The sequence below is a fragment of the Miscanthus floridulus genome, chromosome 8 (assembly GCF_019320115.1).
Source record: "Miscanthus floridulus cultivar M001 chromosome 8, ASM1932011v1, whole genome shotgun sequence".
NCBI classification, from domain to species: domain Eukaryota; kingdom Viridiplantae; phylum Streptophyta; class Magnoliopsida; order Poales; family Poaceae; genus Miscanthus; species Miscanthus floridulus.
Genome location: NC_089587.1, coordinates 200,150,286 through 200,168,977, shown reverse-complemented (window position 1 = coordinate 200,168,977; position 18,692 = coordinate 200,150,286). Strand labels below are relative to the sequence as shown.

The 18,692-nt window shown below is 44.9% G+C and overlaps 1 protein-coding gene across 1 annotated transcript; it reads right to left on the bottom strand.

Annotated features, from left to right (window-relative positions):
- Positions 1-6,196: 6,196 nt before the first annotated feature.
- On the bottom strand, positions 6,197-11,189 carry LOC136477909 (uncharacterized). Its single transcript, XM_066476169.1, has 3 exons — positions 10,732-11,189; positions 9,712-9,860; positions 6,197-6,618 (listed from the first exon to the last, which is right to left on the bottom strand). Exons 1-3 carry the CDS (start codon positions 10,915-10,917, stop codon positions 6,480-6,482), a joined length of 474 nt encoding a protein of 157 aa, XP_066332266.1. The 5' UTR covers positions 10,918-11,189; the 3' UTR covers positions 6,197-6,479.
- Between the last annotated feature and the right edge of the window lie 7,503 nt (positions 11,190-18,692).

The following is an 18,692-nucleotide window of genomic DNA, read 5'->3' as shown; positions in this document are numbered from 1 at the left end:
TTCTCCTCTCTTTCTCCTCTTCCTCTAGCGGCGCGACGCGGGGGGGCGGCGCGGGCGGGGGAAGCGGTGGGGCTGGCGCGGGCCGGGGCGGCGGCGGCGCTGGTGCGGGCGTGCGTGTGTGCGTGCGTGCGATGTGTGGGCCGGCTGGGCCGGGAGGTTAAATGCCTTCTTTGCCGAGTGCCCCCGATCTGGCACTCGGCAAAGTTTTTTTTATTTTTTTAATTCTTTGTCGAGTGTCATCTGGCCAGGCACTCGGCAAAGAGGGTTTTTTTTTTAATTTTTTAAAAAAAATCTTTGTCGAGTGTCATAGGTCCTGACACTCAGCAAAGAGACTCCTTTGCCGAGTGTCTTATCCTGACACTCGACAAAGAGACTCCTTCGCCGAGTGTCATTTTTTGACACTCGGCAAACCATATTTTTTTCACTTTTGACCTTCAAACTTTTTCTGCAGTCCTCAGACAATACCTGGTATTCTATGTTCCAATGTGGCACATTTCTCAGACTTTTTCTATATTTCTTTAATTTATTTCATTTAATTGAATTTTCTTGTATAATTCAAATTATAACTGCTAGTCATTCGAATAGTGAAAAAAATGAATGGAAATATGATATTCATGTTATTTAGTATAATGTGAGGCCGTATCCAGGAACAGACCATCAATTTCAAATATCTTGTTCATGAAACATGACCACGAACTTGTAGTCGAATTGTTTTTAAATTCTATAAAAAACAAACAAAGTCCGAAAATCATGAAACTTGTCAAGATGTCAAGATATCATATGTGGAGGCTGTGATAAAAATTGAGGAGGTTTCGCGCAAGTTGTCACGTACGATGCTTGCAAACCGAAGTACGCCTCTTCACGAAATCGATTTGTAGACAATGTCGGTGCAAAATGTGGCCAGCAAGTAAATATTTGTAGTTTTATCGTGCGTTGTGATCGGATGTGGCCTAGCACGCGATGACACAGGATTTATACTGGTTCAGGCAATGGACCCTACGTCCAGTTGAGGTCGGTTGGTGACTTTATTCCTGAGCCCAGGTGCTCGAAGTTTGTTGTGGAGTTGCAAACGAGTAAAGAATAAAAAGGGGTGTTAGAGGTCCGGTCGGACTCTGAACCGAGTGGCCGAGAGTGACGGATGCTCAGACGTGCGCTAAGTATTGGACCATATACTCTATGTGTCCGAGCTTATCAGCTGTTAAGAACGTGTAGACTGTGTAGTTGTCGAGCTCTAGAGCTATTTTGTTGTCGTCTCCTCGAGTCATCTTGTCATTGGGAGAGAGCACATCACTTTTTATAATTGGAGGGGATGGCCTTACAAGTCAGAGAGAAAGAGAGAGACTGTATACAGGCGCTGCCTAGTCTTGTTGCCCACACCATTGGGTATAGGATGGCCGTCGTCGCCCGCCATACTGTTTATGCCGCCATCGTCCACCACCTACTGTTAATGCTCTGTTGTATCTGGCATGCTGCACAGTGTTCGTCTGGGACGACAAACGTCGGCGCCACAACACTGTTCATGCTCTGACGCATCTGGCAGGCTGTGTAGTGTTCGTCTAGTACGACAAACGTCGGCGCCCACAATATTGTTCATGCTCTGACGCGTCTGGCAGGCTGTGCAGTGTTCGTCAGACATGGCCCAACGGCACCGTCCTGCAGGTGCGCAGGGCCTGGCAGGGCACGGTCCTCGGTATTTCGGTTAATTTGAGCGCCTTACCTTATCTGCTCCGCCTGCTCCCTAGGCCCACACCGAGCGGGCATCCCGGGTCGGTCGTTCCTAGTCGGCCCCGACCGTGTCGGTCGGGAAAGAGCAGCGAGTAGAGACCCGGCGTATCCTCGATCGGAAAAGGGGGTCAGAGTCGAACTGCGGTCCCACCACAGTCAGGCCTTTCGGTCGGAGCTCCGACCAGATCTCCTGGCCGGAGGTGCCGGTCGGGGACCGGATCGTGGTCTTGGCCTGTCACTGTGTATCTGGGCCGGCCCAGGCACGTGCTGTCGCTGCGCCGCCTGCTGAGCCGAGTTTTATAGGGAAGCGGGTCCATTGGGTACCCCGGATTTATGAACCCGACAGACACTGTAAGCGAGAATGCATCTAGAATTGCATTCTTTCTATGACAAAGGTAGCAGATTGTAAGCGTCTATTTGGAACCGCTCCACAAACTACATCGTCAAGCAACTCCAAGAAAAATGGGAGTTTCCAGAGCATTTTTTTATGTGTTCTCACACCTCCAACTTTTTTTTTGGAGTGGAGCTGACTAGTCTCAGACAGCAAAAGAAAAAAAAAAGAGCAGCCATACGGCGACGGTACCAGCTAATGTGACGCAGAGCGGGCAATGTTGTTCCTGTCAGGAAGGACTGGCGTGCATGGATATGTGCCGGTGCATGCCACCGTCCCCATGTCAGCATGTTCGTCATCGTGGCAACAAATGGCTGGAACAGTACAATCATGGAACCTCGAGAGTCAGCTGCTATTGTGCAGCTGAACGCCATTCCTCACTGCGCCTTTGTGCGGGAAGATCCACTAGCCAATAAATTCTCGAGTATACTACGGTGACGATCTCGCTTGTGGGTAAGTTCTTACGGTGTCTAAATTATGTGGACGAGGTTTATGCAACACCTTTTAGCCGTCGAACCACAAAGTGTTGGTCGACACAACGGAGACGTAGCGTATTGACAAGCACGTGAACCTCGAAAGAAAATTGGTTGTCTCTTGCCATTTGGTATTCTCTCGGTAATTGATTTAATATTCACATTGTGATTGGTTCACTCCTCTACATGACGGTATAATCACCCTACTCACTTATTTATATTCTTGCAAACTAGTTGTGGCAAGCTTTTTAGTGTAATTAGAATTGAGAGCTTGCTTTGTTATTTTAAGTTCATCTAGTGGAGCTAGTAGCAAGATTGAGAGCTCTTAGTGAGTAGTAACATTGCAAGTTGTGTGCCTAATAATCATTGCAACTAGAATTATTGGATAGGTGGCTTGTAACCCTTTAGAGCTAGAGCAAGTTTGCATTTCACTATTTGTCATACTAATCAAATTGCTCTAGTTGATTTGTAGATTTTTAAATAGGCTATTCAACCCCCCCCTCTAGCCATATTAGGAACTTTTAGCGTCCCCTTTTATAGTTGAAGGGGATGGTATTGCAAGTCAGAGAGAAAGAGAGAGTGTATACGGGCGCTGCCTAGTCTTGTTGCCCACGCATCGGGTATGGGACGGCAACCGTTGCCCGCCATACTGTTTACGTCGCCATCGCCCACCACCTACTGTTCATGCTCTGTTGTGTCTGGTTGCACAATGTTCGCCTGGTACGACAAACATCGGCGTCCACAACACTGTTCATGCTTTGACTCGTCTGGCAGGCTGCACAATGTTCGCCTGGTACGGCAAATGTCGGCGCCCACAATACTGTTCATGCTCTGACGCGTCTGGCAGGCTGTACAGTGTTCGTCTGACATGGCCCAACGGCACCGTCCTGTAGGTGCGCAGGGCATGCGATTGACTTGAGCGTCTTACCTTATCTGCTTCGCCTGCTCCTCGGGCCCACACCGAGCGGGCGTCCCCGGTCGATCATTCCCGGTCGTCCCCGACCATGTCGGTCGAGAAAGAGCAGCGAGTAAAGGCCCGGCGTATCCTCTGTCGGAGAAAGGGGGTCAGAGTCGGACTGCGGTCCCACCACGGCCAGACCTTCCGGTCGGAGCTCCGACCAGATCTCCTGGCCGGAGGTGCCGGTCGGGGACCGGATCGTGGTGTTGGCCTATCACTTTGTAGGAAAGCGAGTCTATTGAAGGACCCCGGGTTTATGAACCCGACAGACACTATAATAAAAAATGCATCTAGAATTATATTCTTTTTACGACGGAGATAGCAGATTGCAAGCCCCCTATTTGGACCGCTCCACGAACTACATAGTCAAGCAACTCGACGGAAAATTGGAGTTTCCAGAGCATTTTTTTTACGTGTTCTCGAACTCCAACCTTTTTTTGTGGAGTGGAGCTGAGTAGTCTCAGACAGCAAAAGAAAGAAAAAAAGAGAGCAGCCATACGGCGACGGTACTAGCTAATGTGACGCAGAGCGGGCAATGCTGTTCCTGTCAGGAAGGACTGGCGTGCATGAATATGTGCCGGTGCATGCCACTGCTCCCCATGTCAGCATGTTCGTCATCGTGGCAACAAATGGCTGGAACAGTACAATCATGGAACCTGGAGAGTCAGCTGCTATTGTGCAGCTGAACGCCATTCCTCACTGCACCTTTGTGCGGGACGATCCACTAGCCAATAAATTCTCGAATATACAAAAAATATTTAACGAGCTAGCTGGGTCTCGAATCGGTGGTTCAGTCATGCTGCAAACGGTGTGGCGCGTTTGTGTCTGGCTTCAGAGAGAAACAGCAAATACACTGGAGCGCACGCTTTGCCGAAAAGAAACGTGTTTCATGCGCGCACTGTATACTGTAGTTACGGGATCAGACCAACTCGGCGGCTGATGGGGAGCATGCCATGTGGTACAGTACTGTGCTAGAAAAAAAAGGTCGTGGCAGGTTTCGCAGTCTTGGTGAAACGCGTGTTAGAGCCATAGAGGGGGTAAGGCTGTCTCCAACAGGAGATTCATCGTGGAATCTAAATCTAAAATGGGTCTTTAACGTAATATCTATGGCCTCCAACAGTATCTATATGGAAGATCCATTTTAGGTGCCAAAAGAGACATAACCTAAATTTGAGTATCCCCTTTTCTGAAGATCTATTTGTAGAAATGGTTGGCTTTTGAGTCTTGTCATTGGAGAAGACCAAATATATGCATTAAATTCTTTGCATGTAGTGCTACTCAAAAAATGGATAGCGCCTTGTTTAGATGCCATCTAAATTCCAAGTTTTTTCACTCTCTCTCCATCACATCAATTTTTAGCCGCTTGCATGGAGTATTAAATGTAGGTAAAAAAAATAACTAATTACACAGTTTAGTTGGAAATCACGAGATGAATCTTTTGAGCCTAGTTGGTCCACGATTGGACAATATTTGCCAAATAAAACGAAAGTGGTACTATTTATCGGGTTCATTTTTTTTCGCAATCTAAACGAGACCTAAGTTTTATATTTTAGGTCGCGGTGGTCGGTAAAGCCATGCAGTGCAGGTGCAGGGAATCGCGGGCGACGGCAATGTATTCAGCGTCATCCGCACTCGCAGATAACGCAATCCCGGCGGACCCCGGCCGGCAGCGGAAAAGCCCTTCCATTCACCTAGCTAGATCTGCCGGACGGGCAATGTCATGGCTGATCGATGAAGCGAAAACGAATAAAATTTTGCTAGCTAGTGACGGCTGAGAAGCGTGAACCAGCAGCCGCCGGCCGGGGATTCTTTCCGTGATACTGTTTGCTAGCCATGCGATTACGATTTCCTCTTGGTGGCATGGCCGTCGCTTGGCGAACTGGTGGAGCCGTGGAGGCCGCCGAAACAGCAGTCCGGACCAGCGGACGACCAAGGTCCACGGACCACCCACCTGTTGCAGGTGTCTGCGTGCGACTTGGATGCTGCGCAGTGGATGTCACTGTTACCGCGTGGCGTGCGTCACTCTGCTCGACTTCTCATCTGGATCTGGGAGGAAGCTGCCATCTGAATTTCTGATGGTAAATTGGTAATAACTGACCAACTGGTGACTTGCAGGTAGTTCTAATAACTGGTGAGCTTTACCCCCAGCACACGAGTTTTACCGTGAAGGCGTGAACCTGAGTCCAACCGTCAGTATAGCTGGCGTTCAGTTGCCGCTATTCAATCTTCAGCACGAGTAAAGTTCGATAAGCGCAATTGACAGACAGTCTAGCCCCAAAGGGTATTGGATTGTCACCAACAACAATTCAGAGTGGACAGTGGAGCCTCGTGACACGATTCGGTTCATGCCAAATTGGCAATGTCAGGCAAGCAAACAGTTTTCCTACCAAGAAACTTATATCTGACGGCCTTGTTCGGCTGATAAGCCGACTAAAGCTGTTTTGATGTGAGAGAAAAATACTGTAAATTCTAGCTGATAAGCCGGCTAAAGCTGTTTTGATGTGAGAGAAAAATACTGTAAATTCTAGCTGATAAGCCGGCTAATAAGTTCAAGCGAAAAGGGCATCACCTGCCATACGCACAGCTAGATGCTCTGCAAGAATGATACTAGTATTATGGTAGTAGCTGAGAAACATTGCTCTGCAAGAATGATACTGTGCATATAGCAACTGACAGATGCACACAACAAACCATATAGCAACATTAAGAGTGTACAGAGTCTGTGCACATCAGATGTACAGCAACGACATTTCCAGCCTCTGAGCATTTCTCTATACAACGAGTCAACGACCAAGGCCCATCTGCTAACAACTTTTAAACACTGGTACTCTGATGAGCGGATGAGCCCAACTAAGCACTAGAGGGGAACATACAGACCGTTCTGAAAAGCATATATATATATAGGTAAATGTCTGGTGAAAGATGACGCTGTTTAGTTCTCCGCATTTATTCCAAAAATCCGGACCTTGTGCATATTCGGTAGTTTGGCGACCACAAGCACACTAACGGCAAGGGTATTGAGGAAGAGCATAGGTCGTTGGTAGTCTGTGGTGTGCAAAGCTATCAGATACCTGTCAATGAAATACGGAGGGAAAAGCAAGCTACAGTTAGTAACAAAAATACTAGATAAAAAAAAGAGACGCGTAGCTGAGAGTTTCTGCATTGCATTACTCATTTGCATTAGCATAAGAGTAGTAACGAATCAGGCATGAAAAGTAGTTAACTTTTTTTAGGATTAGCTATAGTCTATCATGCATGTTCACTATATGCCATGTGAACCTGATGGAGTGCTTGAAAAGATTAGCGACAGGAGAATGCACAAGTCACATGAAAGATCAGTCTATATTAATTGATCTACAGCTCCACAGTTATAACACACTCAGGATAAAGAACAGTCAGCAATGTGTACAAGCTGATAAATATCTGTCAAAACTACTGCAGCATTGCACTACCATGAACACCATTATGCTATGCAAATGCAGGTAAGGCATTGAATTGTACACATTATGTCGCAGACAAACTCTAATGTCCATGCTACAACTAGAAAATGTGCTCTACCACCTACATGGCAATATTCAAGGTTTATCCCACATTCCCACTAAGCATGCCATAGATAATGACGCTTATTCTAAGACAGCTAACTATAGCTTATTGTTAATGCTATACATGAAGCGGTTTTTCTCAGTGCAGCTTGTTGCTGTCTTGACAGTGAAAGAAAAGTGGGATGTGTTCATGCCTGTAGATCCATTGAGTGGTCCCAGAATACTAGCAGGTCCCAGAATAACATAGGGCCTGTTGGGACCACTGGACTAAAGTTTAGTCCGTCGTTGGATAATAGGCTAAACATGGACTAATTGAAATTTTCTTTTTTCTAATGAGTTCTCATCAATTAGCCTCTATTAGTTTTTGTTAGACTATGATTAGTCCATGCTTAGGCCTTCTATTTGGCATCCAAAACATGGACTAAAGTTTAGTTTAGTCCATCCAGACACCCCCATAAGCAACTTACATAGCCTACTATAGAGTATAGAGACATTACTAGAAGCAAAAGGCAAGTTTCCACAAATTGAACAGAACTCAGAATGGAGAAGATCACAAAGTTGAAGCAGCAAATTTCTCCAGTGAACTGTGGCTATGGACAACCCAGTGAACCTGGGTATGGACAACCAAATTCAGAGCAGAGAGAACAACATGAAATTGTAAACTAGGCCTTCAACTTTCAACATAAAGTGTGACTGCTACACAAAGTGAACATTTGATTGCTTACACTACCATATTATTGTTACGTTAACTTCCTAATTAATTTTAAAATGGCCTTTTTCCTCTTAGCTGCAAGCAGGGGCAATATTCATGAAATCTAAGTGCATGGTGTCATCAAATGGCATGAAAATGTCTTCAATGATCAAATACAACGCTATTCCAGCTTTGCACATTGTGGAAAGGGTAAATCATGATTCCATCAGATATTCATATTGAACTACTGAACCATTAAAGGGACAAACTGCACTAAGTTTTTTCTTGTGATGACCGATAGTAATGCTAGAACAGAATCAACAAGTTCGCAGCTACCAAGCACAAAAAGGCAAGCTCATATTTTCACAGAAACTGCCCTGACTATCTGCACGAAAGCTATACTAAGAGTATTTTAGTTTCCAAAGGGCAAAGTTATATCTGTTTCTCTGACAAGATCATCAAAGAGGATTAGATTGGCGATCATGCTTTCATTTCATTCCTTGAGAACCATGATAAAAGTCATGCATAAACAGGCAATACCTTACACTCCGCAATTTTCTCCATGATTTATTTATATGGTGGTGCTCCTAAACAAGTCAAGTAGGCTACCTAAATGAACAGATGGTTTCCTAGTTCCTATATAACCTGCCAACTAGGTCATAGAGTCACTACTATGGGGTGTCTGGCTACCCTTTTGTTTTATTGTCAGGGATAACAAGGCATTCAGGGGCCATTTGGCAGCACTCCTTGGAGCAGCTTCTATGTGAGAATCACTACTCAGCCAACAGCAAAAACCCACACAGATTCTGATGGGGACTAGACAAGACGCACTTCGCCATTTACACTAGAAGCTGGGAGCTAAAAAAACACGCTCCTCACTGCTCCCTATTCAATCACCACCGGAATAACTCCAGAATCAATTCTCACCTGGTCCCCACCCTATTCCCCCACCAAAATCAACTATAATCACCCCATCAAAGAATCAAGGAGTGGAGCTCTACCAAACAGGCCCTCAACTATCAGGGAACACAGCTCCCTACATAAAGTGTCTCTTAGTATCAGATTTCATTTAATTTAGAGATAACAATATGCAAATAAGAAACTAACGTGTACAAAGAAATCGCACACCAATGGAGTCAAAGATTACACAGAAAAGTTTTCATTTCCTACAAAGCAAGGATAGGGGTTATGGACCATACGTCAAACCTCAAACAACACAGTTGATCAGTTGATGGGGATAAACAATGAGATCTCACATAATAGTGGACTCATTTGCATTTCTGAAATATAATACATTATTGATAAGTCCAGAGTCATACAGATTATGGTTTCAGTAATTAGTAATGGTCATTGGCCTAACAGGGTGGTAAACAGTGAGATTTCCCGCAACACAGTGGTCTCAAATGAACTGAAATATAAGAATCATTAATAAGCCTGGGTTCATAGAGATTACAGTTTCCATTAAAAAATACGAGCAATCGAAGAATTCTAAAAGGATCGAGAAATAGCATATAACTGAAGCAACTGCAGAATCCTTTTTTAGGAAAAAGAAAATGTACGTAGTGAACTAATATACAGATCAGATACTATGGAGGAATATGGAATATTCCTATTAAGTCAACCATCACAAAAACAACTACATCAGGGAAAGAAAGAAAGAAAAAACAAACACAGATTAGGCTATGAAAACCAGAATACCTATATGCATGATCTAATACAAGTGAAAGAAACTATATCTGCCATTCAGTATTAACGGAACATAACCATATCCTATATAAATCAACATTTAGTGGTTTCAAATATCTCTCATGATATTGCAATCTGGGTCGACAAAACATTTTGAGTGTATCTATCACATAATATTTCTCCTAAACATAGCCATAGAGAATGAAAATGGAATTGAACAGAGAAATACGATGGGCAGCACTTACAGGACTACAGGAACAACAATGAGGAACTTCCTATTACGAGTAAGCTGTTTGCCGTTGTCCATTTGTTCCCACCAAGTCAATCTGTTGTACATTCCCTGGTCATCAGCAAAAGGTGTTCCTTTCTTCCAATGGAAAAAGTGGTATGTGATCTGAAAAATAGGATTCGCATTCCAGATGGCAAGTGTTATTTGGACAAAGTTATTTAGAGAAATGTTTAACAGATAGTACAGGAAAATTCAAGAAACCAAACCCTGTATCAACATTATCTAATATGTTCCCTTTGCTCTACTTTAAATGAAGATAGGGAACATTTAAAACACCTATAGGCTAACAAAGTGAGAATCCCAATGAGATCAATTTGCAATATTATTATTAATACTATAGTGAGGAATTCATCATCTGAGACAAAAACATACTAAAAGTGATATGTCAGAGTACCATTTGTACAAATTTGGAAGTTCCTAAACAAGGCAGACTACCAGGCAAGCTAACAAAATATGTAGCAACATCATTCATCAATGCTAATATTTGTGTTATTTGGCCTTCAGACATTATGAATTTAGGAACTTTGCTTACAAATGATATGCTCAACCAACTGTGATCATGTACGCATGAAGTGCATTTTTACTCAATTGATGTACACAAAAATATTTGGCTCTGTTCTTAACTATATGGTCACCACCCTGAACTGAACTAACTAAACTCGAATGCTGAAGTACCCTGAAATTTACATAAGCTATCGGCCTATGAGGATTAGCAATTCTGCCAGGTGGCCGCACCTAGACGAACTCCTATATATTGGCTGTCCTAACAGTATAATTGAGGGAGCACGAAGCAAGCTTCATATGCAGATAGCATCGCGCATTAACGCCCGCGTAGGCGAACCGAAGCATTCGTTACAGCCTCGAAGAGTTCAGATCCACCCCGGGTCAAAATTTCAGCAGCAAATGGGAACCCCACACGCACATACGAGGTGGGAGGGAGGCTTGGGGCTTGAGAGGAATCGGAAGAGGCGGTTACCGCGAAGTGGAAGAGGTTGACCACGGTCCACGCGGTGCCAGGGGTGCAGCCGAAGACGGAGAGGACGAGGAGCCAGGAGAAGAAGACGATGAGGATGTAGGTCGTCCAGACGCCCGGGTACATGAACCACTCGGTGTTCTTGTTCAGATCCGTGGGCGGGAACGCCTGCACGTACAGCTTCGCCATCGCGGGGCTCCCGAGCAATCCCTAATCGCCGGCCGGCCGGCCTCGCGAACCCTTCCGCTCCCGGCGACGGGAGAACGACAGGACACGGGGGGGACAGACGGGAGCAGCAGCGAGCTGTGTGGTTGCGTGCCTGCGGTCCGCTGTGGCGGCTGCGACGGCTGCGGTGGCGGGATTTATAGGTGCGGGATCGGAGGGGACGAGGAGGGAGGGAGCGATGGAGGTTGGAGCCGCGGCGTTCAAAGACGGGGGCGAAAAATGAACGAGGCGGTGAGAGGGACGGGTGAGATGGAGGAAGAGGACGGCGAACAGGAGCGGGCTGCGGGCGCGTGGGATGAGACTGGCGAAGGAAGGAAGAAAACACGACGTCGTCACGGACGACTGGGTCAAAGATGGAGGGAGGCGACTGATTCTGGGCTCTCATGGGCCGGGCTCAGTTTCGGCCTCTTTGAATGAGTGGCTAGCGCGGGGCCGAGGCAGGCGCATTGGTAATAGAATTTTTATATTTTTATTTTAAATTCGTTTTTGAAAAATTAATTTGTCCCAACAGAAATTACAGAATTAATACTCCCATGCTAATTCATATGTCCAAGTGAACGGATGGAATTTTCCTTGCTGTTGATTTTGACGTAATTTCATAAATTTTAAAAAAATCCATACGAGCTCGGATCAAGATTTTAGAGAAGGATTTAGTAGGGGTCCTGAACCCTCCCGTTCTCTTAAAAAAAAGATTTTAGAGAACGATACTATAACTTTATATTTTTATAAATTCTCGTGTTGAAACCATCTTGATTACCAAAAAATCATACACATCGTTCTTAGATCTAAACCTTATACTCCCTCTATTTTAAATTATAAGATATTTTAACTTTTTAAGATATATTGTTTTTACTATATATCTATATATACAGAGTGTATATATCTGAAAGCATCTCCAAAAGTTTTGCTAAAGTTCACTCTCTACATCATCATATGAGAGCCATTTGCATAAAAATCGCTATCTATGTCTTTTGACACTCTAGCAATTTTTCTAAATCTGGTGTGCACTCTATCTCGTTTTCTATATTTGGCTAGCAAAAAATTCAAAATAGAAGATGAATATATTTGGATATTCAACTAAAGAAGTTGTTGGAGTTTTTTTTTACCAAAATCTCTATCTCTAGCAATTATCAGGTGGCTAGGTTCCTTGTGGTGGAACCTGTTCGCCCGAGTTCAAGTCATCGACTTGGCACGGGTGCTTGCATTTTCATGAATTTATTCCTGGATTTAACGCCACTATGCTTTCAGTGGTAGGCGACATCTCCGTCGACAGCGAGGCGCCTGTGGTGACTTCATGAATCTCGAGATCTGCCGGCTTAGTTCTTCGGAGTTGCTCATAGGGGTAGGATTTACGTAAATGTGTTCATAGGGGAGTGTGCGTGCGTATTGTGGGCATCTACGTTGTACTGTGTAATTCTAAAAAAAAAGAGTCTCTTGGAGTTGCTCTAAGTACTGTCTCCGTCCTCAAAAGAACGCAACGATGGGTTGTGTGTCATGAGAAGTGACTCACATTTGATCAAGTTTTTAGTGAATAATATTCATATTTATGGCTTTAAATTAATTTATTATGAAAATATATTTCATAACTAATCTAACGGTATTTATTTGGTATCATAAGCATGGATATTTTTTTATTTATAATTGGTCAAGATTATGGTACTAAAACGTGACACTGTGCTAGAATTAGATTCTTTTTTGAGCGGAGGTAATATACAGTAAAAGCTACTTACGTAGAAAGAAACAAAATATCTTTATCATTTGAAAAGGAGGCATCATTAGCTGTTTCCAGCCGAAGGCCACGGGCGCTAGAGAAGCAGATGCTTGTGTAGTTGTGTTTAACCGTCACGCCAGTCGGCAGTCGCCGAGGCCTAGTGTCATCAAGAATTCGGGGCTGCTCTGCTCTGCCTCTTCTTCTGCCAGCCAAAGTTGTCAACCGCAGCCGGTTGATAGAGAGTCAAGAAGGGCCAGCCGCAAGCGACACTGCAAATATGTCGGCTTCGTTCCATAACGGTGGGACGGACTATGGAGACTAGTCTGGGTTACTTTCTGGACCGGTTCCTGGACTCTGACTACCACCAGGATTCGGGCAAATTTGCACGATCGGAATGGACGGACGTGCTTGGAGACAGTTCCAGAAATGCGACTGTTTACGGCTCATTCTACCATCTCCTTATTTTCGGCCATTTGGATCGTTTCAAAGTCGTTGAGTCATGAACCATTGTGTATAATGCGCAACCTGATGAAGCATCTCAGTTCGTAAAATACAGTACAGAGACCGTTTGTCTTTTGCTTCCGACTGCTATATTTCAGGTTGCAAATACAGCGTTGACATTTCAGTACAATGCAAATAAAACATTAGCCTAAACCACCGATGCATTCAAGAGTTTTCATTCAAGTGATACCAACCGTTTAACCATGATAAGGTGTACTGGAATGCTACAATCAACTTTGGCTCCTGTTTTTCACATTCAATAATTTATATTTATTATATATACTTTAATATTAAAAGGAGAAATTTTCTTCCTCTAAATTTTTGTCCCACCGCCACAATCTCACATGAATGTGTGACTTCACCTCGCGGGTCACATTGCAACACCCGGTCTACTTTTAAAGCATCCAGATACAACACTTACAATATACATATGAAGGCAGATGAAACACTTGAAACATGCATCTGAAACACTTGCAAAAAACACTAGAAACGCTTGAAAACCATTTGCAAACATACGATACATCTAGATAAAACACTTACAACATATGTGTAAAACATATATAACATCCAGATAAACATACTTAAAACATACGTCTGAAAAAAAACAAATGGAACACTCGAAACAGACGTTTGCAACACACGTGTACAACCATTGCAACATATATGCAACATCCCGATCTACTTTTGTAACATCCATACGAAACGCATGCAACATACCTCTGAAACATCTGATATACTTGAAACATACGCATGCAACATGCGGTTTCAGCGCAACACCTTCTTGTTGCTTGGGGAAATGGAGGCTCGTCGACGTGTGGAGTTCACTGGTGCAGAGCTCGCCGGTGGCACGGAGATTGCCGCTCCGGTGGAGAAGACCACGACAGGTTCGGTGGAGAAGCCCGCATTGAGTCTTCACACTGTGCGGGTGGAGCACAAGCTGTGTGTGGGGTGAGCTCTGCTGCGAGCTGTGCGTGGCAAGTTTCATCCTAGCTGTCGCGAGCTGTGCGCGGGCGTTTCGCCCCGACCATGGTGAACTGGCCAAGCGGAGCGTGAGATGTGCGTCGGCATGCTCCGCCTAGGCTGCCATGAGCTGCACGCGATCCAGCTTCACCCCCGGCCACGACGAGTTGGACATATGAAGCACGAGATGTGCGCGGGCAGCCTCCGCCCCGGCCGACCGCCGCAAGCTACGTGGGTGGAGCATGAGATGTGCGCGGTCTGAGCTCTACTGCGGTGATTTTTTTCCTCAGAAACTACGACGACTAGAAAGATGGACGAGCAGATATTAGGAGGTCATTTGGGCTGACGTCGCGGCCCATGAACAGGAGCGTCCGAGCGGACAGACACCCTGTAAGCATTACCAATTATATATTAGGTCTTGTTAGGCCCTGTTTGGTTGGGCTTTTGGGTGTGGCTTTTGCCTCAAAAGCAAAAAGATCAACCAAAGAGTCCAAAAGCCACCGGTGGTTTTGCCCAAAAGCAACTTTTGTTGTAGTATAAATCCAAAAGCACCTTCCCCATGCTTTCACTAGCTTTTGGGGTAAAAAATTACCCACCTGCCACTGGTTATGAAAAGCAACGGTTCATTTTTTCTTCGCGACTTTTCTTTCCCTTCTACATCTTCCTCGACCCGCATCTGGGCGGCGCCGCTACTCGTGTCCGACTGGTAGAGGCGCTCCGGCGAGCCCTCCTTCCTTCGGCGAGCATCTTCTCCGGCGGTGGCCCATCCCTTCGGCAGTGGCCCCTCACCCTCTCCGATGAGCAGCTTCGCCGACGGCAACCTCTCCCTCTCCTAGGAGCAGCTTCTCCGGCGGTGGCCCGACGAGCTCGTCCACTTGCGCGTCCAGTCGCGCGGTCCAATCGGCAATGCGACCCATCCCGACGGCCCAACGAGCTATGTCTCTGGCGGCACGACCAATCTCGATGGCGCCTCTCTCCCTGGCGGCGTGGGTCCTAGCTCCCCCCGGCGGCGTGGGCCCTTCCCAGCGGCGTTCAGGCCATCCCGTCGGCCCTTGAAATCCCTGCCCCACCCCACGGCCAGTCTTTCGAGAGGAGGAAGAAACTTGCGATGCAAGAGGAAGAACAAGATGTGAGGATGACACGTGGGGTCCGCTTGGAAGTGGCGGAAGTTTTTACAGAAGCCACATCTGCTCAACCAAAGGGCTTTTGGCTTTTTTCTCACAGCCCACATCCCACAACAGCTTTTCAAAAGCCACAGCCTACAAAAGCTTTTTCGAAAGCCACAGCCCAATCAAACAAGGCCTTAATGTGTTCAGGGCCAAATTACATAGCCAAGAGGTTTCTGAGATAATGATTAAGATGCTCTTTTATAAATACAAGCCTCAACAGGGGGAAATTGTGAAATTTTTCCCTCGCACCTCCCTATAAAAGGGGGAGAGGGGGAGGTGGAGAGGGACCTAACCCTTGATTCATTTGCGCCCTCTCAATTGCTCTCCACTCTCATCTCTCATTTGATGTTAATAGTAGAGTTTGAAGTAAATTGTTGGACTTTTGTAGCTGTCATGTCTTTCATTTCCTCCTCAGTCAGATCCGCTGCAGGGTCATGCTAGAATGTTGGAACAACTAAGGACTGGTTGCTGTTACTCAAATATGAAGAAGGGGCTGTTGGGTCAGTCTAGACCGTTGGAACAATAGAGCTTTTGGTCACCATCCTGTTCTCATGAATATGTAGTCATGTATGGACCTACTAAGCCTAGAGGGATGTGAATAGGCCTGTCAAAATAAAAACTCAAAAGCTCCGTTAAAAACCTGAGCAGCACTTCTGCTCAAAGGACCAACAGTGTTGCTCGAGCAGCACTGTAGGTCACTCAAGCAGCACTGATGCTCGCATAGACCCATGTGCTTACAATTCAAAAAACTGCCCAAGGAAAAATAGATTAGGTAAATTACTGAGCTTCCTGGCTAGTATTGAACCTATTCCACCACTTAGAATAGATCAAAAGCTTGTGCATAAGTAGATCAGGACCAAACCCTAGAATCGCCACAAACACAAATATTGCAATGCAAATCACAAGAACATAAGTGCGACACCAATTTATTCCGTGGTTCAGCTCGCCATTAAGGTTTGCCTAAGTCCACATTGTTGAGGAAGCCACTAAGGCTTGGGTTTCACAAAACCCTATACTCGTTCTCAAATCAAAAGAATGAACTCTTGAGGTGAGGGGTGATTTCACTCGCTGATTGAGGTGATTACAAACCTCTCGGGGCTACCACACAAGTTGGTAAGCTCCACGGGCAATGCTCTAGCCGGCTAGGAGCAAGCTCCAAGAGTAATAGATGCAATCCACCGGCTTGAACGCGAACCATGAGCTCTAGGAGTTGAAGATCAGTTGGAGCAACTCTCAATAGAAGTTTAGAGGCTCAATCTCTCAAAGATTTGGAATGGAATTAAGGGAGAGAAGCTTGGGAGCTTGGAGAGCCTTCAATGGAGAGAGGAGTGGTGCTCTGGTTGCTCTAGTCATGGAAATGGGTGAGGTAACCATTAGAGGAGATGAGGGAGATGATAAAATACCCCCTCAGCCCCAACGATCATTTTAAGTCGTGGCAGTGCTCCTCGCTCACGCGGCACTGCTGCTCGAGCAGCACTGCTGCTTAGCCAAAGACAACCAAAAGGATGGAGTGAAAGGCTTGCTGTCTTGGCTAGGTAATGAGGATATTTTGGTAGGTATTTGAGCTCATGGTTACACATTGAAGCTTGTGCATTGTATCCCCCTTTGTAGTGTGGCTTTTTCTAAACTCAAATTCAAAATATAAGTTAATTAAGCGCCTTTGAGTCGGTCACCGTGTCATTTTGTAATTGGGGCTCCACCAACACATGTATAATCCTCCTTGTCATTTTACCTGCTTGTCAACTCGATAAATCTTATTAGTCCCCTAATTGCGTGGTCATTATCACCAAAACCCACAATAGGGCTTGATTGCACTAACAATCTCTCCTTTTTGGTGATTGATGACGACATAATTACAGCTTACAAAAGAAATAAATTATAATTAAGATTTTCGAGTCATGGGTGTAGGAGCTCCCCTTGAATATGTGAATGGGGATTTGAATTCCCAACTTTGACATGAAAAGCCAAAATTCACATATTGAGTGAAGTGAGGGCTCCCCCTATATCCATTGCTACTGTGAGGTGCTGTACATATGTGTCAAAATAAGATATCTGTGATGCGTATGACAATTATGCACACAAACAAACAGGGCTGAAACTGCACAGAGCAGCACTGCTCCTCGACTGAGCAGCGTAGCTGCTCGAGCAACACTTCTGCTCGACTTAGCAGCACTGCTACTCTAGTGACAGCCAGCTGAAAATAAAATCAGCCACCACACATAGCTAGCACATAATATATTCTAATCAAAGCAGTAAAATGATAAGCTAATTAAGCACACAACTAGTACATGTCCATATCCAAATATAAAGAGAGTACATATGAACTTATTACAAAAATAGAGTTTTAGCGACTCTCAACTCACAACTAACTGAACTAATTCTCAGCTGCAAGAATAAGACATGTAGCTCCTGTTGATCCTCCAAGCATGCCGATGAAAAATGAAAAGTGAGAATTTTTTGTACCCCCTTCTCATTCTCCCTTTGGCAACAAGCACCGAAAAGAGAAAAATGAGAAGAAAGAAAAGCACAAACACTCACTCATCCTCCTAAAATTTATCATTATCGTCATCACAATCATCATTATCCTCCTCCTCCTCATCCTTCTCCTCCTCAAAGCCATCGCTAGCCATCTTTCAAAACAAGTTGAAGTAGATAGAGAAGAGGGAGATAGTTTGAACCATGGATAGAGCACACGCTGGCGGCCAGGGAACAGGGCAACCACTCAGTCCAAATAGAAAGGAACGAAGGGAGAGAGAGATTACTATGGGCCCGGGAAAAAGGTTTAAGAGAAAAGGCCTAGCCATTAAGACTACAGTGAGGATTCTCCATTTGAAAATCATGAGCAGCACTGCTGCTCTCCCGAGCAGCACTGCTGCTCCCTACTACAATAGCTTAGATTTAATCTCCTAGTTTCTCTCTATATAAATAGGATATAGACATATACTTCTTGATTAAATTGGTCAGCAGCGGATAATCAAAACAGACAAGGACCAATTTAAGCAAGCTCACCTTTTATAAATCATTTTGAAGCACAATAATTAAATTTTGCAACCTGTTTCTAGATACTAGTTGATCAATCAAAGGTGTTCTATATTTCAAACCACATTACGAGAGTCAAGTATATTTAGCTCACTACGCAAAGCACAAAACCTTGACTCATCGAGAGGCTTAGTGAAGATATCGACTAGTTGTTTTTCGGTGCTCACATGGCGAATTTCGATATCTCCTTTGGTTTTATGGTCTCTCAAGCAAAGATGTCGGATGTCTATATGTTTGGTTCTTGAGTGGCTTACGGGATTGTTTGCAAGGTTTATTGCACTTTCATTGTCACACAAGAGTGGGATTTTGGTAAAGCGACATCCGAAATCTTGAAGGGGTTGCCTCATACAAAGTAGTTG

Excerpts from the sequence above, each read along its gene's own strand:
- LOC136477909 (XM_066476169.1), bottom strand. The coding sequence starts at position 10,917 with ATGGCGAAGCTGTACGTGCAGGCGTTCCCGCCCACGGATCTGAACAAG. Across the intron at positions 9,861-10,731 it reads TCAACCTCTTCCACTTCGCG|ATCACATACCACTTTTTCCA; the intron begins GTAACCGCCTCT and ends CCTATTTTTCAG. Across the intron at positions 6,619-9,711 it reads ATTGTTGTTCCTGTAGTCCT|GTATCTGATAGCTTTGCACA; the intron begins GTAAGTGCTGCC and ends TTTCATTGACAG.